Source organism: Scardinius erythrophthalmus (assembly GCF_964197995.2).
Source record: "Scardinius erythrophthalmus genome assembly, chromosome: 1".
Classification (NCBI taxonomy): domain Eukaryota; kingdom Metazoa; phylum Chordata; class Actinopteri; order Cypriniformes; family Leuciscidae; genus Scardinius; species Scardinius erythrophthalmus.
This window is the reverse complement of record NC_138221.1, coordinates 18,217,836-18,243,816: the sequence shown is the minus strand read 5'-3', so window position 1 is coordinate 18,243,816 and position 25,981 is coordinate 18,217,836. Positions and strand designations below refer to the sequence as shown.

General features: G+C 37.9%; 1 protein-coding gene and 1 long non-coding RNA gene across 2 annotated transcripts; both read right to left on the bottom strand.

The window, feature by feature from the left end:
* Window positions 1–683: 683 nt before the first annotated feature.
* On the bottom strand, window positions 684–22,376 carry LOC308694456 (uncharacterized protein). Its single transcript, XM_081372002.1, has 3 exons — window positions 22,315–22,376; window positions 2,555–4,342; window positions 684–1,044 (listed from the first exon to the last, which is right to left on the bottom strand). The coding sequence occupies exons 1-2, from the start codon at window positions 22,331–22,333 to the stop codon at window positions 2,589–2,591; spliced, it is 1,773 nt and encodes a 590-aa protein (XP_081228128.1). The 5' UTR covers window positions 22,334–22,376; the 3' UTR covers window positions 684–1,044; window positions 2,555–2,588.
* On the bottom strand, window positions 9,243–13,625 carry LOC308694465. The gene is made up of 4 exons (XR_014030596.1): window positions 11,720–13,625; window positions 10,475–11,582; window positions 10,247–10,340; window positions 9,243–9,942 (listed from the first exon to the last, which is right to left on the bottom strand). It is a non-coding gene; the product is annotated as an uncharacterized lncRNA (long non-coding RNA).
* Window positions 22,377–25,981: the final 3,605 nt, after the last annotated feature.

The following is a 25,981-nucleotide window of genomic DNA, read 5'->3' as shown; positions in this document are numbered from 1 at the left end:
ATCATTCTGCGCAATTGTTGAAAAAGAAAAACGTCACGTCGCAACATTTGAAATATTTGCGTTTTAAACTATGAAGGCAAGCACTTTGAGCAAGAGTTATGTCGGTGAAGAAGTACTATCAAATCCCATTCAATTATTCACTATAGAAAGTGAAACTAAAAACTGACCGATGAGAGCTGAATCTACTCAACATGTGCTGATAACGTGGCCTAACCTTAATTTATTTTCTTAATATTTCTCTTGTGGCCCATGGTGAAAAAAAATAGAATTATTTCGTGTTAAACACGTTGTTTTTTAAATGAGGACTGAATATAACATCTTCATCGCTGCGCGTCGGTTATGCAGTGATGCGCTATGAGATTATTGCGGGGCTAATTAATTGTAATATTGATTTGATAATAAAAGAAGACACGGTCTTCAGGTTTTCCTCTCACGTGTGTGAGACGTTTAATAGCCTAAAGTAAAGAACAGCAGGCAGTTCTCGTTTATTGTTATCTTATTCATAAGTGTTTAGGCGAACCCTGCACAAACGCTCAGTCACATAGGCTAACATCATTCAGACCACCACAAGGGGGGCTTGAGATCATCTTAGGGGGGGCTAAGCCCCCCCTTGACGCCGGGCCTGGGCGCACGGTGGTTACACTTAAAATTAAAAACAAGAAACACACATTCTGACACATAAAATGAATAACTGGAAATTTTATTAACATTAAATCGTTCCTCTCCCATTTTGCATGATGCTTTGCTGATGAGCAAAGCATCACAGAGAAGTGTCCAGTTTAAATGATACATGAAAGTATATACTGCATTTGCATGGAAGAGTAGAAGTGGAAGAGAAACTAGATTTTCTAAAGAAAAACAATGAAGAACGATTCAAAATTAATATTAGATTCATGTCTCTCTTAAAGGTGTTACGGCCTCTTCTTCAGCTCCTGCATTGATCACATGTGTAAACTTTTGCTCCGCTGTGGATCCTCATGTGAATCTTCAGCCTTGATTTAGGGCAGGAGACAGATTTTTCTTTCTTGATCACATCCATCAGGTCTAAAAGACAAATTAAATCAAGTGAGTTTCTATGGACTACTTTATGCAAACAACCAGCTAATCATGGCTTACTTATGCAGTTTAAAGTGACGTTCTAGATTTTTTCCTGACTCTACCAATACTCTACTAAAACTCTAATGAGAGTTAGTCAGACATGAAGGTGCAATGTTACTTATAGTCAACAGAATGTTTTAAAGGGACCATCAAAATAAAGTGAAACCATGTTTTGTAATCTTTTAAACTAAAGTTACACCTATCTCTTGACCCCCTTGCTTGTCAATGCAGGCGTCTGTTGTTGTTGTTCTGTCCCTATAGTTTGGTTTTATACATAGACAGTAAAAGAAATGGACACAGCGACCCCATAGACTTCAACGGAGAAAAGTGAAGTCCATTAGAAGCACTCATTTCCTGATGGCCAAGCGTACTGCACACACTCAAACTGAGCTTGACGACATAGATGTGACGTGAGTAACCTGTCTGACAGTTGTAAGTCTTCTAGTAGCTGTGCCGAGAGAAATCTGAATCATTCCCTCCGAATCTTGCAGAGATGGCGAGTGTGAGTAGGAGCTGTCCATGTCACCTGTTACCACTTTTGGTAAGTCTTCTGATTAATTATTTTGCCTCCACGTCCCCCTGATTGCCTGCGAGCTTCTCCTCCTGTCTATACGGTAATCTCTCTACTGTGCGACAGAGAGTTGCGTGGTTATGACGCAATCTTTAGCCTACTTTTACAAAAACGGCTTCTACGGGGCCATAGCGTAAGATACAAGGTAATGGAGCCTTTTATACATTGTCGTGTTTCTTTAGAAATAAATAATGGACAAATAAAGTCTTTAAATGCTTCAGATGTAAAGTTACAGTATAGAAGGTACGCTTTCCGGATGCTGGATTACCCCCTTGGTTTTATACTGGGAATAAACTGCCCAGCCCAGTGCTGCCACCTTGTGGAACAACTGAATACTGCAAAACAATGCAATTCAATGTGCGACCTGCATGGCAACGTTAAATCAGGTGGCGCACGTTCTTTACTGATTGATTTTATATCACATGCACTGTATGCGGACCCTTGTGTACACATAAAAACCTAAATATACTTGAATAAAAGAAATAATCTTGAAGCGTCTCATCTGTGTATCTTAATAATCCCAATAGCAAATACAAAATTCTGAATGGCTATTTGAAAACATGAAAACACTGTTTGACATTCTTCTCCATAAGTCAATGTCAGGAACAGAAAGTTGTGCTGCGCTGCTTCGTATAGTGCTTTATTTCTGCTTTTCCAGGAGCGCCACCTACAGTGAGAGAGTGAATTTGCATCTACTGCTATTTTTTGCATTGGTCTGAACAGACAAATTGCATGTGAAAATCAGACTGAACTTTCGTGTTGGTGTAAACATGAGTTAGTAGAAAGATACCAATCAACCAACAAAATGTGCTCTCGCTCAACGTGGCTGTTGGGAAACTAACTTACACAGAATTGTTTCTCAGCACATAAAGATGAACTACTTACCGTGATCTCAGGCTGTGTTGGATGGTTACACACGTTACACATGGATCTTCATGTGTTTCTTCAGGTGACATTTAAAAGAGAAACTCTTTCCGCACTGATCACACGTGTGCAACTTCTCTCTGCTGTGGATCTTCTCATGTGTTTTCAGAGTTGATGACAGACTGAATCTCTTGTCACAGTGTGAACACTTGTAAGGTTTTTCTCCAGTGTGAATCCTCTCATGTGTTTTCAGACTTGTTAACTGACTGAATCTCTTGTCACAGTGTGAACACTTGTAAGGTTTTTCTCCAGTGTGGATCCTCTCATGTGTTTTCAGACTTGTTAACTGACTGAATCTCTTGTCACAGTGTGAACACTTGTAAGGTTTTTCTCCAGTGTGAATAATCTGGTGCCGTTTTAAATGGTTTGATGTTGTAAAAGTCTTCTCACACACAAAGCACATGTACTCTCTCACAACAGTGTGTATTTTCTGATGTTTTTGTAAATATGGCAGCTGTGAAAAACTCTTTGCACACACAGAACATAAATGTGGTTTCTCATTTATATGAACTGGCAGGTGTCTCTTCAGGGCTGATGGACAGGGAAATGTTTTGCCACACTGATCACATGAGAACGGCTTCTCTCCAGTGTGGATCCTCATGTGAATCTTAAGATTTTGTTTGTTTGAAAATCTCTTTTCACAATGATCACACGAGAATGGCTTCTCTCCAGTGTGAACTCTCATGTGAAGCTTAAGACATTGTTTGTTTATGAAACTCTTCCCGCACTGAGTGCATGTGAACGGCTTCTCTCCGGTGTGGATCCTAATGTGTTCTTTAAGGTTTGATAGTTGTGTGAAACTCTTCCCACATTGATGGCATGCGTACGGCTTCTCTCCGGTGTGGATCCTCGTGTGTTCTTTAAGGTTTGACAGTTGTGTGAAACTCTTCCCACATTGATGGCATGCGTACGGCTTCACTTCGGTGTGAACTCTCAAGTGATGATCGAGACACCGTTTGTTCGATGTTCGATGATCGAAAGGTTTTTCTCCAGGTTTGACATGATGTTGCTCCTTCACTTCACTCAGTTCTTCACTCTCCTCCTTCACTTCACTCAGTTCTTCACTCTCCTCCTTCACTACACTCAGTTCTTCACTCTCCTCCTTCACTTCACTCAGTTCTTCACTCTCCTCCTTCACTTCGCTCAGTTCTTCACTCTCCTCCTTCACTTCACTCAGTTCTTCACTCTCCTCCTTCACTTCACTCAGTTCTTCACTCTCCTCCTTCACTTCGCTCAGTTCTTCACTCTCCTCCTTCACTTCGCTCAGTTCTTCACTCTCCTCCTTCACTTCACTCAGTTCTTCACTCTCCTCCTTCACTTCACTCAGTTCTTCACTCTCCTCCTTCACTTCACTCAGTTCTTCACTCTCCTCCTTCACTTCGCTTAGTTCTTCACTCTCCTCCTTCACTACACTCAGTTCTTCACTCTCCTCCTTCACTTCACTCAGTTCTTCACTCTCCTCCTTCACTTCACTCAGTTCTTCTCTCTCCTCCTTCACTTCACTCAGTTCTTCTCTCTCCTCCTTCACTTCACTCAGTTCTTCACTCTCCTCCTCCACTTCACTCAGTTCTTCACTCTCCTCCTTCACTTCACTCAGTTCTTCTCTCTCCTCCTTCACTTCACTCAGTTCTTCACTCTCCTCCTCCACTTCACTCAGTTCTTCACTCTCCTCCTTCACTTCTCTCAGTTCTTCACTCTCCTCCTTCACTTCACTCAGTTCTTCACTCTCCTCGCTCTCTTCCATCAGGTCTGACATGAAAGAAAAAATTGAATTTACATGATTCAATACAATTTAATAATAATAATATTCAATAATAAATGAAGTGCATACAAATCTTACCCAGGACCTAGACTATTATGAGAAACAGGTGCTTGATCAGAAGGGAAAGTGAGATTGCATTTGTTTAAAATGACGTGACTTGTCCATTCAAGAGACTTCTTCATGAAGTAGGCATGTAACATTTACCGTCACCAGGGGAGTGTTCATGACAAAAACTAATCAGGAGTTTTTGGAGTTTGTTGTTTTTTCCCCCCTTATTTACATGGCCTGTTTGCGATGTGCAGGTATCTTGGACAGAACTTATCCCAGAGAGGTAGGGCTGGGCGATTTAAATCGCGATATTGTTATGCGCATCTCATCAGTAAAGCCGGTTCCTTGATTAGTAGTAAATCGCCATCACCTGCTTTCAGATGAAGCAGCATTCACTACAAAGAGCCGTAGTTAACTGACAAGCTGAGCCAAATCACATCAATATCGCGGACGTATCGCCAGCGATATTTAATGCGATATGGCTCAGCTTGTCAGTTAACTACGGCTCTTTGTACACAGCAAAACCTCCAGTGTCAAATTAACACTCCTGGGAGTGTATGAGTCCACACTCAAGAGTGTTTAAGTTAATGAGATAACTAAGTGATTAATTTAGTGATGATTGAACATTATTGAAGACACCTGATGTTAACAAGTAGAATCGTTGAAGGAGAAAATTGCAAATTGTAAGTTACCATTATTGTGATGGGTAGTTGCTTTAGTTGGGCTCTGACCCGTTTACATGTACTTTAGATTTTGTTTGGTGGTTTTATCTGAGATAAGACTGCCAGTTGAACAAAGAAAAAAATGTGCTCTGATGGTGTTGGTTATATTATGATAATCATCATCTGAACTTGATCACTGAACTCATTAAAATTCTTCTTTCTGACTTCAATTGATGTTGTTGGTTACAGCATAACTGTGAATCTGTATAAATGGCCAGCATTTTTGATATAATATAAAGGATTTCTTTAAAGTGGTTTAAAAAAAAATCATTCTGTTAGGCACACACAGACGTCAAGATTCAGTCTATGCATCTCAACAATGGTGAGGAGCAGAATATTCAATTAGGAAAAGTAAATTACATAGACAATTCAGATCATAATTTATTCATACCGCAATGCATGATGGGAGCCATTAATGAGTTGTGATTGGTGGCAGCCACTGCAACATGCTTTATTGTCACCATTGTTGAGATTCACAGGCTGATTATTGATGTCTGTGTTTTAAATGAATTTATCTGAATGTCTATTGATCAGAAAAATGTTTATTAAATATTTTGAATTATAAGTAAAGTATTGATAATCATAGGCTGAAGAATCACTAAACTGCTGCTAAGTTAAACCAAACTATCTCAATAAGTTTCCTTTTTCGGATCACAGCCTGATTATGTCAAAACATAACCAACACTATAAGAAAACATTTTACTTTGTTCAGTTAACTGTTATAAATCAATAACAGCAGACGAACAACAGTAAATATTAAAGTAAACATATAATGGTCTAGAGCCCAACTAAAGCAAACACCCATCACCTTAATGGTAACTTACAATTTGTGATTTTCTTCTTCATTGATTCTGCTTGTTATCATCAGGTGTCTTCAATAATGCTCAATCATCACTAAATTAATCACTTAATTATCTCCTCAGCCCTAAATGCCGCTCCATCTGAAAGCAGGTGATGGTGATTTACTACTAATCAAGGAACCGGCTTTACTGACGAGATGCGCATGACAAAATCGCGATTTAAATCGCCCAGCCCTACAGAGAGGTACTACTTTGTTAATTATTTTCTCTTCATCTCATATACATTTGTCACCAGATGGTTAATGAGTTCAAATGCTCTGAGATATATCTTTTGAGTATTCGTTACTTATTTTATATGAGCCTTCTAAGTTCACTGTTATGTTTGATAATCGGGAGACTTCCACAGGAAAATAGACTATCGTGAGATCAACGTAATGAGGGAGTCAACATATCGGAAGCATAATGGTACAGGGATACAGCCTTCTTGTATAGAGAAGGGTTTAGTTGGGGAAGGGAGTTTTTTATTTTTTGTTTCTTCTTTTTACTTTTTTTGCTTTGATACTTTGTCTTATCTTGCCTTACTTACTGGGTGCATATTGCAGGTTTTGGTTTAGACTTTACAACTTTATACAATATACATAACTATGTTAATGGAGACAACACACTGTTTAAGATTTATATCAACTACTCTTATGTGACTAATAATCTATAAACAAGAGACATATTATGGGATTCAAAAAAAATATTTCATGGAACATATCGGGATGTAACCATGTAATAAAGCGTAAGAAAATCCTCACCTATCTCAAGCTAAACAAATCAGACATAGCCATGCTGCAAGAAACTCATCTAAGTGCTAAGGAATCTGATAAATTTAAAAGGGGGTGGATTGATCAGGTGTACTCAAGTACATTCAACACTAGGAGCAGTGGTGTTGCTATTTTGATTAGAAAAGGCTTAGACTTTAAAGTCCACAAAGCAAATAATGACCAGGGGTGCGTTTCCCGAAAGCATCGTTGGCCAACTATGGTCGCAAGTTCATCGCAATGTCCATTGAACTCTATTGGTAACGACGGAACTTGCGACCATAGTTGGCCAACGATGCTTTCGGGAAACGCACCCCAGGAAGGCAGGTGGATAGCCTTGGATTCTAGTGAAGGGGGTGGATTGGAATCCACTGCTGCTTCATATATGTAATGAGTGATTATAATCAAGGTATAATTTTTTTTTTTTTATATCAAATGAGTTGAATAACTTCTCTGGAGATTTTACTTTGTTATAGAAGTTACCAGTGTGATTACTGAAATGTTCTTTTCATGTATTCTTTAATGTCCGTATTTGATATCTGAATGCAGCTTGGTTATTTAGCCCGGCTTCCAGAAATGAAATGGGGACATGTTTTGTGTTTGAGAAAGGTCTTTAATGTGTTAAAACATATAGGGTCATTGAAGTCTATAGTTTAAGGGACCATTTCTCAGTTAACAGTTCTCACTCCAAACATCGAGACAATCACACAAACGAACACAACATCGCTCAGGTCTGAATGAACTCAACATATTCTCCTCATGCTCGCTGCTGCTGCACTAAATGTTTATTTCAGTAGGAAGACGCCAGAAAAGATGCACAAGTATCGCTGTGATCGATGAAAACAATACAGAAATGAGTCTGTCGCTTAATCAAACTGTATAAAGTTTGTGTGATGGGTTGTGTACAGGGGTTAAAGTGTTCTGGCACCTCAGATAAATTAATAAATAAATAGATTAATTAAAATCAATGATAGCGCGATGGTATTGATGGTAGGCAAACACGCTTCACACACGGGTTCACACATGCAGACAAAGTCCTTCCTCTCCTCTCTGCTGAACCCCAGAGATTACAAATGCGTGAATGCACGGTGTTTGAGCACGGCAAACTTAGTTTTAGGTTCGATATTCGCCAGACATTTGTTTGCCCTTGCCACTGTTCTATAGGGTCGGCAGTCTTACAAAGATATCAATAGCAGGATTAGTATTAACATTATGTGACCAAATCACCTATGTGCGTTATAGCTGCATATTTATACCTGAGAATCCCTTGACGCGTTTCCACAGTGCATGTCTAAGGGAACGTTTGACAATTACATCAACTGTGGTAAACGTAGCATATAATTTGTATTAAATTTAAAAAAGTATAACTTGTAAAAAATTACTTTTAACATTTAAAAACAGACGTCTTCAAATTTCAAAGCTTGTAGAAGGTTCCTATTAGCAATACTGACTTAGGCTACAGATTTCCTGGTAGCCTTGAGTAAATTAACTTGTCTAAGAAATTATTCATAAAACGTATAAATATCAGTTGAGGCTTTGTTTACTTTCTTCACTGACACAGACGGAAATGAAAAGACTATCAGTCAAAGTTCAGCTTTAGGAGGGGAAGAAATAGGGCAGGATAAAGAGACTGAGAGAAAAAGAAAGATGGAGATGAAAATGAGGAAAGAACATGTATTGACAAACAATCTAATGCCCACTGACATGGTTTTGAAGTATTTCTTATCCATTTTTTTTTTTGGCCTTCAAAAGTGTTAAATTGCACATACTGTATGTAACCTTCCAATTAAAACATTGCAGATGTTTTTGTATAATGACCTGTACAGAGCTCTGAAACTAGCTTAATACTGCATTTAATAAAATGTAGCAATTCGATCCATCAAAATGTATTATAATGTGAATGCGAAAAGCACAGAAATCATTAATTGGTGGATTTGTTTCTCTCTTCATTTACTGCACGTGCTTTCTCTCCAGTTTAAACATTAATTGTCATTTTATTTTACTGGTTGACTGAGTAACATTCGTTTACCAATCTCTTTGTTGAATTACTTCAATAAAAAAATCTATAACAATTTTCTTTCAACATGGGGACAGGAGAACTGTCAGTAAATAAATGGGAAAACAATGTAACTTGTGTTACTTATTTGAAACAGTAACTCAGATATTCTGTTGTACATTTTAAAATGAATGCGTTACTTTACTAGTTACTTGAAAAAGTAATCTGATTACGTAACTCAAGTTACCCCATGTGACTTATATATGTAAGAATAGGTATAGGGCAACGTATTTTACATATATCCTGTTGCTTCAGAGATATGAAGCTTACAAAACTGCAGTTAGCTGTTGGGCCTAAAAAAAAAAAAGTTTGGTTCCGGTTGGTTGTCAGTTGATGTCATGGGTCGGTAGGTTTTTTTTGTTTTGTTTGTTTTTAGTGGCAGTTTTACACACACACACACTGATTTTAAATGTGTGTACTTTTTCTACTAAAAAAAGAGACATCAAGCAATGTTTCATATAATACATTTAATAGTATTAACCTCAATACAAACCTTCTCAGAAAAACCTTCAAAATAAAATGTAACAGTTTAAAACGTTGAACTTAAGCCATACCACTGAGGCATGAAAGGAAACTCATGGCAGCCATTGACACTGCTCACTTTTGTTTCCCGTATGGTCTGGCCACAATGTGCTTCTTGCCAGCTCTAATACAAACTTGGCAGCAGGGTAAGACAGTTTAGAATTTTTCCAACAGCGATTGCAAGGTGTTGCCTTGAGGCTCACCACAGTGTGCGCATAGATCCAGCCTCCCAAAAGGTGCATGGTAGTAGGCCAGCTCTATGGGATCCCCACATGAGACAGCCAGCCTGACCTGGACAGTTGATGCAAGAACATGTCTTGGCTCCAGGATGTGACTCCCACAGGTATAGTCCATGCTGTCATCTGAGAGTGCCTCTGCTAGTATGGCCTGGTGGCGAGAGGAGCCGCATTGAGTAGATAACTCGTGGTTTGGAACATTCCATGCAGTCAACTACTGCCCGTGCATGTTGGCCAGTAAACAGTCCGGACTCTTTCTGCTGCTTCTCCAGTGCGTCCGACATGAAGAAGTCGACACACACAGCATGCTTGTTCTTGTGGGACTGTTGGGCAGAAGGTTGATGGGCGTCAACTGTGTCTTTGCCCATAACCTCAGCCAGAGTCAAGTAATAGTCACCTATTTCAATAAAGCACAACACAAACATGCATTAAAGTATTTTGGTTTCAGCTGTGGGCGTAATATGAATGTGAACAGGTGTAGTATTAGGCTAAAGCATGTTAAAGGTATAGTGGAGGATGTTTTACTTCCTGGTGGGTAACCTATACTATTGGTCCTCCTAATTGTCAATCATTCTGGTGAATCAATCAAACTTTTCAAAAAGTGGAGAGGGCGGGTCTTATCTAAAATTTGGAAAAGCAAAATTTGGTAAGCAAAGTTTGCTTACTTTACAGTGTATTGAATGTTAAAGTAAAATTCTTACCAGAAGCATCAGGCATTGGGTCAGGAAGCCAGATCATCCTTTCAGGAGGGAGGACTGGTACTGAACAGCATTCAGTGTCATCACATTTGCGTAGCTGAAAGAAGAAAGAAAGAAAGAAAGAAAGAGACTTATTTAGCTATATTGCATTTTTCATACATGAAGTTCTTTACAGCCAACATATAATAAAGGAAACATTACGAGTTATACAGAAAAACACAGTGAAAATACCTGTAACAGATACTGGCGTTGCCGGCAGTGTTTCTGCACCCACTCAGTGAATGCTGGATCCCTTGTCTGCTTGTTGCTTGGTCACTGTTGCAGGATTGATTGCTGGGAAGAGTGTGGAGATAACCTGCATGACAGAATCTTCCTCTGCATCTGTGACCGCATCTATGATCGTGATTGGCTCTCCCTTTATCGACAGCCGACTGTAGCGTCCTGCCACTGTGTCCAGCACTGGTGCAACTGAAGTGCTCCAAGCCTCAGCAAGCTGTGGGTTTTTCCTCGCCAGCTTTGCGGATCTCTGCCATAGAACTGCACGTCTTCAGCAGGTTTTCCATGTCCTCTGCTGTCTTGTCTCTCTCCAATGCACAGTTCTGCAGGCCGATGAGTATAGCCATCACCCTCTCAACTGGATTCTGCCAGCTCTGGCCTGGAGCTGCTCTGCAGGCAATGAGCATGTCCAGTTCTAGCATCTTAAATATTGCGATCAGACTGAGCTGAACTTTGACCAGTAGGGTGCGATGTTCTGTTCACCATCACTGTACTTGACATGGATTGGTTTCCATCCTGAAGGGTCTTCCTGTGCGAGCCTTACTGCTGCTGCATTTCTGTATGCTGTAGACTTTTGGAAGACGGAGCCCTGCACAATGATCTTTACCTTGCCACTGCCTTGCCTCCTTCAGTGCTCTCCAAGCATCAGTTGAGGACATGTATGGTCGTTCACACAAAGACAACAGGGCTTTGGTAGTGACTCTTCAGAAAGGCAGCACACATGGGTTGCTCCATTTATTTTCTTTCTCTTCACTTCATTGTATTCTTCAAAGCTCCAGCAAGATCGAACAGGAATCACATCTTTGTCATGGTGAGACGCATCACGTATCACAGTCTGCTGGTTTGTAATCTACCAAAGGCAATTTGTTAGAGTCTGAAAATACAAAGAAACAAAATGGTGTAAAAAAAAAAAAAACATCTGAGTGTTGCCCTCTTCAGGTTGAACGGTGGCTACTGCAGTTGAATTTTCCTATTGGATGTTCGTGGTGGCAGGTGACGTAAGCAGGTTCCAGCCATAGACATTTTAATCCGTCACCGCGGGTCGCGGGCCTTTATGTGTAGCCTATATGCATACAAATTGATTATGATATGATATGATATTTAAAAATTCCTTACAAGAGTCTGTGGCTAAAGTAGAAAAGTGGAACTCATTAACAAATGTCATAATACCATATAATTCAAATATTATAATTCACTTACCGTCAGGAAAAATGAGCCTTGGTTTGTGCTCTCTGGAAGAGAAAAGCCCACTCCCCGGGTCCGCAGGCTCCCCAGAATGGCATTGTTCAGCTTGTCTTTTTTGGTCTGAACAACCTTTGGCGGGGGCAAATGAGTATGTTGCTGTGCCCAAAACAGCATCTCAAATGCGGACGGAGTCGGGGTAATGTTACTTTGAGCCGCAGAGGGCAGAGATTCTGGGGCGCACTTCAGTGCTAAATATCTGAACTGAAAAAAGGACATCACACAACTCACAACCGAACCAAGCTGGTCAGTGGGAGTCGACACCACATCGCTGGCTATGTCTGTCCATTTGTCAGCTCTGTCAATTTTGCCCGCAGCTGATACGAATTTACAAGAGCACTTTCTTCTGTTGTTGCCATAGATACGCAAAACACACAAAAAAGCCTTCGCAGCGCGGGAAGGGGAGTGCTGCGGGGGCTGCAGCCCCCCTCGTCATAGCATCAGCCCCCATGGTGGGGGGCTGTGCTTGTGGACTAATATTGTACTTAAAAACGTGAAATGAAATGTTAATGCGCAGTTTATAAGATATAAACTAATGATTATACGAAAATAAAATAAAGTATGAATTTGTCATGCTTTGTTCCAATCAGAGCATGTGAGCGGAGAGCGAATTTCTGAATATTCCGCTGCACTTGCGGCTCCACTCATGGTGCCCTCAGGGTCGCTAGCTCAACCCATATGGCCTGCTGGTTCGAAAATATGTGGAATTGGGGCTGCCTCCGAGTAAAGTTTTTTTTTCTAGTCGACAAGTAGTTCATTTAAGCCATTAATGGACAAAGCTCCCCTTTATATTAATTTAATTACTTAAATATGCTGTATAGGATAATGAGTGTTTACTATAGCCGCACTCAAGCGCATGACCGCACGCATAAAGGTTGCCACAAAGAACCGGCAAAGTTATTATTATGAATGGGTCTAAAATGGCAAGGAGACATTTAATTGTTTATTAATAAACTGGTGTTTTCTCTGTCGCTGCAAAGATGAAATTGACGATTCAGAGAAATGCACATTTCATACGCTAGATCACATAATCAGAGAGTGGCCTATAGCCTTTTTTTTATATTTTTGTTTAAAAGTGGACATTTCAAACTTTCTATAATAGGCTCAATATTTCCTGTTATTTAAAATCTGAGAGGCACAAGCTGAGTTTCGGCACCCTCCAGTTCATGCAAGTGATTGTGCCGGCGCCTTATTACTAGGGTTGGGTATCGAGAACCGGTTCCATTTTAGAACCGGTAACAAATTCCCAAAAACCGGGTATTCGATAAGACGCACGCATTTCGATTCCTCTTATCGATTCCTGACTATCCGTTATTTCAAATGTAGGCGCGCGGCAAGCACGTTCATAATAGAAGCTTCATGGGCCGTAGGCGCGACGAGCATATGGGTGCGTGGCACTCCTTTTTGCAGGGCACGTGCCTATGCCTCATCGAGATGAAAATCTCAACTTTTCAGAATGTCGCAAGCGGTGCGCAGGTCAAGTGACAAAAACCAACCGACCTTTCTGTAACATCAAACGCTCGGCTGAACAGCTGATCATATCTGAACAGGGCGGGTTTTTATTTCTCATCTCCATAAATATATCTAGTAGCTAGTGAATGGTTGGGTTGCATAACAACGACAGACGCCACGGGAGCGCAAGCGCTTGTCGAAAGAAGGAGAAAGCGGCGCGGCCGTGCTTTTCCATATGTGAACGGTCCCTAATTCAGGAATCTATGTGGCTTAAAATCATTTTTGTTTTGTTTAAAATGGAGATCACGATTACATACATCAGACAACTACTCAGAATAACATGTTTAGTCTAATAGTCTATTTTTTTTAAAAATAGTTTGAATAATTAATTCAAACACTATTAATTCAGTGTCTCATAAATACTTGTTTAGTGAATGAATGATTCGCCGTTTTTGACCGAATCTCTCAAGTCTAATTCAATAAATAATTAAATGAAAGAAAAAAAAAAGTCGATTTTTTGCCACACAACACCTTTATATGAAGAGACTCCTTTCACTTTAGCCATTTTATTGGTTATTGCTTAAAATTGGCAAGAATAAAAGGTAGAAATATTTTTTCTTCAAGTATTTGCCCTTTTTTTTCTCCCTCCAAAAAATATTGGAATCGGAAACAAGAATCGATAAGAACCGGATTCAATAAGCAGAATCGGAATCGCTAAAAATGAAACGATACCCAACCCTACTTATTACATTGTCTGCTATATATTTGCTTCTTATATAAATACAGGCAATTATCAAAAAATGTATCAAAATTAAGATACAATTTATACAGAACGAAAATCTTTTAAAAAGAGTCTTTCTACAAAGCAAAACTCAATAAAGTGTTCAAAATCATGTCTTAAAAAACCAGCCCCCCCCCCTCACACGAAATTTTAGGTCTGGGCCCACCCATTTTCTACAATAGTTTTGCACATTTCTTCATTCGGATCTATTTGCGATCCATTCCATTCTAAACAAACAACACAGTTTACATGCTTCGTCCTTGTTACATTATTCATTTAAGATAATCATTAATAAATGCACGCATAATTAACAGTGAACTTGATAAATGTTGCAGATATGTTTTATGCACAAATAAATGCTTTTCAACTTATGTGTCCAAAATTCAGAATAAAATGAATGTGCCGCAATTTGTACAAATAGAGAGTCTGTAGGCCTACTAAACGTGTTGTAGTCATTAAATAACAGGGTATATACAGAAATTCTAAAGTTGAATTTAATACCTTTTAATACCTTTTTTAACACCTTCACAATATTTTTTAATACCAGCACGACTTCAAGATGCAACTGTAGCACTATAAAGTAATGAAATATCTTTCCAAAAATAATAAAACATTTCGGTGATTATAACTTAACTTCAACCCTGGACTCAAAAACCAACACAGAGACAGATAGAGATTTGTGGCCGATCCTTTCTTACCCTCTTTTTTTTTTTTTTTTTTTTTAAAGCTGTGATTTTACCACTTGATTTCATAGCTTTGGAAGATAAAATCCTTCTTTGCTAGACCTAATAATTATTTTGGTCTATAATCATATCAATATCAAAAAGTAGAATAAAAAAGTATAGAATTAAAAAGTTTATTTTAACTAATAGTGTAATTTTCTACCATAAACTGTACAATTGAATAAAATTAGCTGCCAGATAAAAAATTAGCTATTAGATAACTTGCTTTGCACTTTTTTTTTTCTTGTTTCACCTCACTCCAGTCTAAACTAAATGATTTTTTTTGTAATGTTTCTACACATTATGATATAAATAACCTGAAAATACTATGTAGTATACATACATGAATACATGAATTGTTTGTTCATGTTACTTAACAGTGCATTAACTAATGTTAACAAATACAACTTTTGATTTCAATAATGTAGGCTACTAGTAAATGGTGAAATTAGCATTAAGAAAGATTAATTAATGCTGTAGAAGTGCAGTAATTAATAGTTAATGTTAATGTAGTTGACTAGAGTTTAATAAATGGAACCATATTGTAAAATGTTACCGATCTGTTACACACCGATTCAGACGTCTCGTGAGTTCAGTGTCGGACAGATCAGTTATTTTAACCATGAATCGGTTCAAAGGAGTCATTAGTTCGTGAATTATGCGATGTGTCATTAGCGGACGTCTACGTGTTGTGATTATACCGGCAGTTAGGACATCGCACAAGATTTGTGTCAAACACAGAAAACATTTCATTACTGGATAGTTTTGTTTGTTTATTGAAAATGTGGTTTATGTCAGCTGAATGGGCGGAACGCTGCGGCTTTTCAGAGAAGATAAGGCAGTGTATTTTAGCACAATTCACACCCAGCGGTAATGCAAGAAATAAATATCCAAATGCGCCACTTGAAACTTCGGTCTTCCGACCTTTTACCATCGTGTCAATAGATTTTGATTAATATGAGCGAGGGAGAGAGAGCAAGAGTGGAGAGAGTGCGCGCGCGCGACCGTGGCTCTTTCTCTCTGCTCATTCTTTCAGTTAACATGTCATGCAGCTGTCACGAGCGCAGCAGTCATCTACATTAGGCTACTCACCGATCAAATAAGGCTTTGACGGCCGCCAAAAAAAATTCAATGCAGTAAAAACCCCGATGTCTCTTAAATGACTGAAATAGAAGCGAACTTGCGAACAGGTTTGGCAGCAAGCCAGCCGGGTACCCAGTTTGTTTCAGCACGCGCGCGAACAAAAAACACGTCACATGATATCGCTCAGGTTCTACTCGCAACATATTAATAAATCCACGCGAATGTTTTAAGAAAGGCCTGCACTTAACACAAATTGAAACTCATTGGCATAGCTGGATTGGGGTTCGAAAATGTAATACCTCGACAGATGACATTTATTACTTTTTAATACTTTTTAATGGCCTTAATTTTGGCTAATTTCATTTACTACCTTTTAATACTTTTTACAACCCCGCGGACACCCTGAATAAGCTCATTTAGTTTCATATTAGTTAAAATATTATAATGTTATTTTTTCATCTATGTTGATTAAGACAAGCACAAGGAAGATAGGATGCGCAATATATCGAGAGACGTGGCGTGGGTCAGACATGATTTTGACCACTTAATTAAGTTTTTTTTTTTTGTAGAAAACCTTTTTTAAGTGAATTTCGTTTTGTATAAATTGTATCTTAATTTTATTGATTTTTTTATCAACCAATTTAATTGCCTGGATTTAATAAATAAGAAGCAAATATAGCAGACAATATATAATCATGGAGGCGCCCGCGAGGTCACTTGCATTGCTCGTGAACTGGAGCGCATCTCATCCTAACTTAACGAAACTCAGTGTATGCCTCATAGACATGAAATATATCATAAAAAAGCTTGAAATGTCTTTTTAACAATTTAAAACGAAAAGAAATAGGCTACTCTCTGATTATGTAATCCATGATGTGCATTTCTCTCTATAGGCGCGTTCACTACGGAGATGGCGATCGTCAACTTCATCTTTACAGCTGTTGTTGCTGTTAATAAACTAAAAATAATAGGCCTTTAATTTTATTAAACAAAAAAATAAATGAAATTGTAATTGTATTAAAAAAAGCAACAAAAAGTTTAAGTTTAAGTTTTTTTTTAACCTATGCTAATTACGCATTCAATTCAGGTAGGCCGCAGAAAAGCGCTGAAACGGAGATGAAGGGGAACACTTTTTTTATTAGGGTAAGTGTACCCATTAAGCCAACCAAAATCTAAATCTAGGTTTTTTTTCATAGATATTGACATAGTTTATAAGAAAAATAATTTGTTAAAATGCAAGATCAATCTCTCATTTAAAAATGTATTAATTAGTTGATGTACATTTTAGAATATAAAATTAAGATAATTTAGGAATAAAGTCAGAAGTCTGGCATGGGCTTAATTGGTACTTTTGGCACCATTTAAGCCCGCATGTGTTCCAAATAAGCCCACATCATCTTTGATTCACAAAATATACTTTTTTTTACTGATTTTAAAGAAGTAAAACATCAATATATTTATTCAGTGACATGGAAGAATAAAAAAAATCCTTTTGCTAATGTTTGATTAGACCCCTGGGTGGGATGGGTTGGTGTTAGTGGCCGGTGGTCTGGAGCCTTAAGTTGGCTTGACTGGAGTTGTAGCTGGAGTCAAGCTGCAAGTTTGACCGGGTGTATCTCGGGAGCCAAGCCGGGTTGGGGTTCCAAATTCTGGGCTTAGGGGGGGTGGGCTCCTAGTGGGTGGAAGTGACCATACCTTGGGAAGAAAGCCGAGTTAGGGCTCAATACTCCCGGCATAGGCGGCCCACTGGGTGACCCCCTCCATGCCCTGAGTCCAGAGCCCCATCTCGGCTTGGGCCCCAAGTTTTGCCCGGTCAAAGCTGGACAGGAAGTGGCAGTATCTCGGAGCCGGACGGTGCCAGGGGCTCAGGACTGTGGGGAATGTAGGGTCCCTCTGGGAGCTCTCCATGCCCAGAATCTCAAGCCTTAACTCAGCTTGCCTCCCGAATTATGCCCGGTTATACATACAGGACTTTAGGACAAACCGGGCTCTATCTCATTTGAATGAATGTGTGTAATATGTGTGTAAGTAAGGTAAGGTTAAAAGGTTAGTAAGGTAAAAGCACACAAAGACATGTTATCTTTAAACACTTTCAAAAAATGTATCAAAGTTTGCAATTAGAGGGATTCTTCATTGAAATACATGAGGTGGGTTTAAATGGTACACAGTGAGTAATGGTGAAAAAAGACAATGTTTTCCTTTAAAAATGTAAGATATGTTTACAAATACATGCATGGAGCTTAAATATACTGTGGACTAGTATCATAGTAATTTTCATTGTGCCCACACTGAGAAATGTTAAGTTTTTTTCATTCAAGGTTAGCTTGTGTTGGCTCGAGTTTGCATGCGTTTTGTGGCGCTGTACCATTTAAGCCCATCTTAAAAAAAAGTTAATTTATAAAAATAATCTTCTCTACAAAACAATGTATGATGCATTTATTTGTAAATTAATGTAAAATGAATTACAAAACATTCATTGTTTGCAGTTCACATGCTTAATTCTTTGGCAGTCTATCTTTCTGTAAGGCTAATGGCTTGACCTAGAGATTAGCTTTGAACGCAAGCTAATAAAACTCATCTTTCCATTTAAAGGAAAATTATATAAAATGATAAAGTACTATTTGTTCATACACAACATTACATTTATCTCTTATTTGACATAATATCAATGTAGTTACCAAAGAAATGGCTGAAAATTGCTGAAATGTGTTGATTTCTGAAGGGTCCCGAAACACCAAAGTTTTGGGGTGACTTTGTGTGAGGTCCCCTGAGATGGCATGCACATGGGTGGGGCTAACTCAACATTGCCAAATGTGATTGGCATGCAATTAAAAATGCCAGGGAAGTAACAAATCACTGGATTGGTTAAAATAATAAGCAGCATAAAATATTATTTTCTCTTTTTTTAATTTGACTTCAGAGTTGAAAGTGGGCTTAAAGGGCACATGGGCTTAATGGGTACACTTACCCTATTTATTATTTTGTATTCTTATTTTAACTGGCCCATCCAGTTTTCTGGAGGCCCAACTACAATAAATCCGCTAGTGCTCTTAAGGTTACGATTTCCAAACTTTAAATTATAACTTACTTAGGGAAATGTCCGTTAAGGGGTTTTAGGCAATACTTAACGCTTTTTAAGGGATTAATTAAGTGGGAAAAAAAAGCATTTAAGGGAAATTGTAAGTGACGACAACGATGTGTGAACGACCGTTCTTCCCCAAGCTCATAAAATAATTTGGGTCGCACATAAATTGACAGGGTCGGTCGGAAACCGGAACCAAACAAATTTTTTTTTAGGCCCTAGTGCATGTAGGTTAGAGCCCGACCGATAAAGGATTTTTAAGGCCGATACCGATATAAATATTTGATGATTTAAAAATCCGATATTCCGATATATATTTAAAAAAAAAATCCAGAAACACGTAACAAAACATGAACAGATTTCCCTAACATTAGTTATTTGTCGTTATTTAAGAGTCCTCAGCCTTACTAAAATAATATGATAATGCAGTTTAAAAATAAACTTGTTTGTTTTATTGTCACAACAGAACAGAATATATTAAAGTTCTGATAAATATAATGTATAAAAATACAAACTTAAGATATGAAACTTAAAGTCCATTGAACAAAAAAAAGTCAACTATTATTATTAATATTGACAGTAATAATTCAATTATGTAATAATGTGTGTGTGTGTGTGTGTGAAGAACTGATAAGATTGTAAATGTGTACCTTGAATGTAATGTAATGTAAGTCGCTTTTGATAAAAGCATCTGCCAAATGTCAATGTTATAAGCTACTAGGGGTGTAACGGTACGTGTATTCGTACCGAACCGTTTCGGTACAGGGCTTTCGGTTCGGTGCACGTGTGTACCGAATGACTGAATGCAATATTTTGTGTGCGGAACATAGGTACATTTTCGTGTTTCCACACGAACATATTAAGTGGCGGAAGTCTCCGCGTTCAGCGCCAATCCCGCCCTGCAGCTGATTCTAATGTTTTTTCCTATTAGACATTCTCTGGTTTTACCCGTGTTTTACCCGTCGTCACTGTAACAATGAAATAGACTGCATGGCGAAAAAAACCTTTTCCGCTTCGTGTGCGCCGCCGTACTCTCCGTTCCGTGGCGCGCGTGTGTGTGTGTGACGACCCGCTGCGCTCTCTGCTCAATGTTCGAGTCCGTGTTTGCGCTGCGCGTTCTGCTCTGTCGTTAACGGCCCAAACACTCCAATCATGTACCGATCACGCACTGGAAAAGCAAAGTCCGCTCAAATAAGGTGACATTTCTCAGTAGTAGACTTCTGTTTGCTGAGCTGGTATAGTCATGCTGGCAACAATGGTAAAATGACCTGCTCTGATCACATGCTTTGGTAACAATAACTTTGTACTATAGCTTTGGACTATATTTTATTTTGATAATTATTAAAAAAGTGGAAAAAAAAAATCTTAAATTATGTTGATTGATTATTGAAAAATAATAATACATTAATATATTTGTTTAATATAGGGCTATTTTCTGTTCCTGCACTGTAATCATAGTTATTTATTTATATTTTTCATTATATTTTATTATGTGATATTGGTTTGAGACTGAGAGTATTTTATTTAGTGGAGAACTTTGCAGCAGTATTTTATTTCTTATTCATTTTTTATTTTATATCTATTTTATTATATTTTATTAAAAAGTGTTTAAAAAAGTGTAAACAAATTGTTAAAAAAAGTTTATAGTAATAAACAACCTGCAGTTTAATGTTTGCATTTCTTACCCTTACTGTACCGAAAATAAACCGAACCGTGACTTTAAAACCGAGGTACGTACTGAACCGTGATTTTTGTGTACCGTTACACCCCTATAAGCTACCTTATAATTACAATGTCAACTTGCTTATCCCTTTACCTGCACTCTTTTAATTCTATCCATCTATTCCATCAAGCTACAACAAACCATTTTCAATCATCATTTGCTGCCTGCCTTCTAAAATCTACTACTTAGTGATGCACTATACATTATGTGACTCGTTAATGCTGCGGCTAAACAAAGTCAGCAACGCACACTTGGATTTCACACACGTGTAAAAGAAAAGCTAACTTTAATGCACAGGCTATGTTTGATACTTTTTCTCTATGTCTAAATGTTCACTCCTCGCATGCCTAACTTACATTTTACAATGCAGAGACTGGAACTACAGATATGCTAGTTATAAATACAGTAATCATTACTTTATTTAGGCAGAATAAGTTTGTTGTGATTTCCAAGCTCATTGATGTTAGCGATCTTCCTTGTATAGTGCCCTCTGATGGACAAACTATGCAGCGCCAACACTCATAACATGGTTGAAGGGTATTCCATCCGCTTTTATTTTATTTTTTAAATATTCATTTATCGGCCATTATAAATGCCGATACCGATAGTTTGGAAAATGCCTAATATCGGCCGATAATATTGGTCGGGCTCTAATGTAGGTCAAGGGGCATATGGAGAAACCGAGGCACGTATTACTTCTGCTTTGCTATGACATATTGAAGAAAGTGTTAAGGTAAAAAACGTTGCTATGAGACTTGCAGAAGGAAGAGGTCAGCAGAAAAAGTTCAGCTATGGGGAAGAGAGAATTGCAAAAGATCTGTGAGGGGTTCCAGTAAGCAGAGGGGCATAAACTGACTGTTTGCTGTATAACGGTCTTGCCAAATGCAGTATTTGGCATTCAATAAATATATGCAGATGCTTTGTGCTTACGGAAAACCCTGTGATCTCTGAAGGGTATCAATTGTGAGACTTTCAACAGTTCGAGTACGAACCTTGTGGTGAAAACTACTCCTATATTCTCAACACTCATTCAGGATCATCAGCAGATCATCTCACTTTATTCGGAGTGTTTGCTGTTAGAAATACATTATTTGAGTCAGGATATATGATAAAAGCCTGTAAAACTGCTCTAATGAAAGATGATACTGTTATTTCTCACAATATGACGTAAAACATCAATAATGCAAAAACATTAATAACACTTAAGAAACAAAAGAATAATAAGTCCATATGAATCTAAATATAGTTCTACTTTAATTAATAATGTATTGATTTAAAATATCTCACGTGGTTTGTAAGAGGCTGAATGTAAATCTGTTTCAATAAATTTCAACAATGTAAAGTAACTAACAAATTTGATGTGTCATGTCATGTCAAAGATGTTAAAAGGGTAGAAATAAAGTGGCAGCAATACGTGAGATCAATTCCCCTCACTCACAGATCTCAAACTTTGACTTGACATTCAGTAACAGTTCTCACACAAACATCGAGACAATCACACAAACGAACACAAAATCGCTCAGATCTGAATGAACTCAACATATTCTCCTCATGCTCGCTGCTGCTGCACTAAATGTTTATTTCAGTAGGAAGACGCCAGAAAAGACACACAAGTATCGCTGTGATCGATGAAAACACTACAGAAAGGAGTCTGTCGCTTAATCAAACTGTAAAAAGTGTGTGTGATGGTTGTGTAAATGTGAGAAATACCATTAACTGCTCTCCTCATCTCAGAAGACTCGACGCTGACTCGGGTTGCGCTTAGTCTTCTTCTTCTTAAGGTTTTATTGGCGGTTGAGAAACAACAAAATGGTGTATTACCGCCACCAACTGGTATGGAGTGTGGATCAAAATGACATTTTATATCCTCTCATACAAATTATTTATTCTAAGATACTGAAAAGTAAAACTATAATTTTGTAAAATATCCCCTAGTATAAATTGCATTTTTATTTTTCTTATTTTTTCTATTAAAATCCTTCTTTCAGGCTTGTATTTCTGACAGTATATCATAACATGTTCCACAGTTTCTTCTTGCCCACAAAATTTACACCTTCCCGTATCATGTTTACCCATTTTATAAAGTGTACCGTTTAATCTTGTATGTCCAAATCTCATCCTTGATATTACTATCTCATCTCTCCTGTTTTTTTCCTGCACTTCTCATCTCTCCCACTTTCCTTTGAATTATGTTAAACCATCTACCTTTCTTCTCCATATCCCATTGTTTTTGCCACCTTACCTTCAACCTTTCCTTAATAATATTTCATTCTTACTTATACTAACACTTAAGTTAATTTCATTATTTTTAATGGCTTCCTTTCCTGCCTTATCTGCCATTTCATTTCCTTGGATATGTGCAGGTACCCATAAAAAATAAGAAGTATTCTGTGTAATGTTTGCTGTATTTCTATTAAAGGGCACCTATTATGCAAAATTCACTTTTACATGGTGTTTGAACATAAATGTGTGTTGGCAGTGTGTGAGCAAAACCACCCTAGAATGATAAAAATCCACCCAGTAGTTTTTTTACTATCTCAATAAATCATAAGCACTGTCTCAGAACACCCTGTTCTAGATTTCCCTCACTGTGACGTAGAAATGAGCTAAGCCCCACCGACGTGATTTGATTGACATCTGGTTTTGGCATAGACCCCGCCCTCGGTGATCTGCATCCTCCATTGTTTCAGCGACAGCCGGTAATGTCTCCTAAGAAGTGTGTTGTGGGATGTAAGAATGGACATAGTAGTATTTATTGACATCAGAGCCACTGAAAACGCAGCGGATGGATTTTATTTATGAAGAAAAGGCACCACTTAAACTTCCTAAATACGAGATTCATTTTCTGACTGACTGTTTAGTAAACGAGGGTCAAAGTTAATCCTCAAGTGTGGATCGTTGCCTACTGTTCGCGATCCAACGTCACCTCCAGAAGTAAGTGTATTTTATGATTTTTGAGCAAATAGTCATTTCAATCGATGTCAGCCAGTTCAACAACAAATGCGTCTAAAGCTATTTATTGTCGTCGTCATAGGATGTCTCAACAAACAACGTCAGACAGTTTTATGTCACGTAGGCATTTTTTTTTGCAGCATTTACAAATGTAAATAAATTAACGTCTGCTCTATCTCCATAGACAGTAGACTATATAAATGTCTATCTCCCTCCCCTTAAGAAATAAATTAAAAAAAATCGTTTGTACTTAGCAAACGTTATCACAGTAGTGTGTGTGTGGTTTCAAAAAATTGCGCGAGCGTTATCACAGTTCGTGTGTGTGTGTGTGTGTGTGTGTGTGTGTGTGTGTTGCACATCCATAATGGCAAAAGGGACGCGATTAAAACTCTGTAAGTACAGAAATGTATCAAATAACCATTCCGAGACGTTTAGTCCATTCTCATTCGTGTTTATTCTGTGCCGGACTCTCTTCATCATCTGGGTCCAGCAGGGCGGGGTATGCAGCTCATTTACATTTAAAGTGGTACACGACAAAACAGCTCTTCTTAAAACAGGCCCCAAAAATGACATTTTCAAATGGTTATAATAAATTAACTGTGGGGTATTTTGTGCTGAAACTTCACAAATGCATTCTGGGGACACCCAAGACCAATATCACATCTTCTAAAAAGGGGCATAATAGGTGCCCTTTAAAAAATCTGGTCTACTTTCCGAATGACTGTAATGTAAGCTAGCCAATGACGAACTCGAGTCTGAACAAACAACTGATTTTGATCTTATCTCCTCTATCCACTGTATTGCTAATAATATTGCAATCATTTCCCCTGTATAAACAGATAACTCATCACTAATCCTTTTTCATTATTGCTAACTGAAATTCTGGAACAGTAAAAGCGACTCTTATCCTGTTGTCTATATTCTTTGATGCGTCTGTATATATCTGAACATAGCTATGGTAATCATTAATATATTCCTGCACATTACATGAATTACATTCCTTATCCCTGTTTTTCTTTTCTAGCAATGTAAAATCTACTGTAGCATCTGAGAGTAACCAAGGTTTTATTACTGGTAGCGGAATAGTTGGACTAATTGATTAACTTTGAATTCTATTGCTTTCTGTATTACTGTCCATCCGAAACGTTTAGTTTTTCTCCTCTCTTTTTCCCAACAGGGCTTTAAAGTGTCTTGTGTAGGATGCTCTTGACTATGGCTTTGTAAATTAGCCCAATAACTCAGAGATAACTGTATCCTTCTCATTTCTAATGACAATTCCCCCATTTCTACCTACACCAATCGTGCTATACGATTGGTGTAGTTTTTACAGCCCCAGTACATAATCTCAATACCTGATGCTGAATACTGTCTAACTTTCTAAGCGATGTATCTGCTGCTGCTGATCCATACACCACACAACCATAATCAAATACAGATCTAATCAGCCCACTATATATGGCTTTTAATGCCTTCCTATCAGCCCCCCATTCACTTCCTACTAAACACCTCATTACATTTAACACTTTCTTACATTTGTCCAATATTTTCTGGATATGCATCACCCATGTAACTCTTTCGTCAAACCACAACCCTAAAAACTTAAAACTTTTCACTCTTTCCAGTTATTGATTATATAATTTTAAATTTACCTCACCTCCAACTTTTTTCCTTGTAAAAAACATTATCTATTGTCTACTGAAAATTTAAAACCCCACCTATATGACTATTCTTCAACTACTTTAATAGCCTCCTGTACTTTTTAAACAATAAAATCTATGTCCCTTCCCCTTTTCCAGATTGCCCCATCATCAGCAAAAAGCGAGAACCCCAACCCATTCTCCAGATCCTCAAACACATCATTTATTATTATCGAAAATAATAAAGGACTCACTATACTTCCTTGAGGAGTTCCATTTTCTATCATAAATTTCTCTGAATAACTGTTTCCTATTCTAACCTTTATTGCTCACCCTAATACAAAATCCTTAATCCATTTGACCTTTAATACCTAACTTACCTAATTTGATTAACAGCCCTTCTCTCCACATCATGTCGTATGCTTTCTCTATATCGAAGAAAACAGCCACAACACTCTCTCTATTTATTTGTACTTTTCTTATATCATGTTCTAAACATACAGCTGGATCCATGGTATTTCTCCCTCTCCTAAAACCAATTTGATATTTGGATAAATTAAATGTCAAAGCTATTGGTCTATAATTTTCTGGATTTGTGCAATCTTTCCCTGGTTTGCGTATTGGAACAATCACCGCCTCCTTCCAACTTTGTGGTAATTTTCCTTCCTCCCAAATTTTATTGTACATTTTTAATAAAACATCCTTGGATGATTCACTGAGCTGATTTATCATTATATAGCAAATCTGATCCATGCCTGGAGCTGATTTCTTGTTTTTTTCTGAGAGCG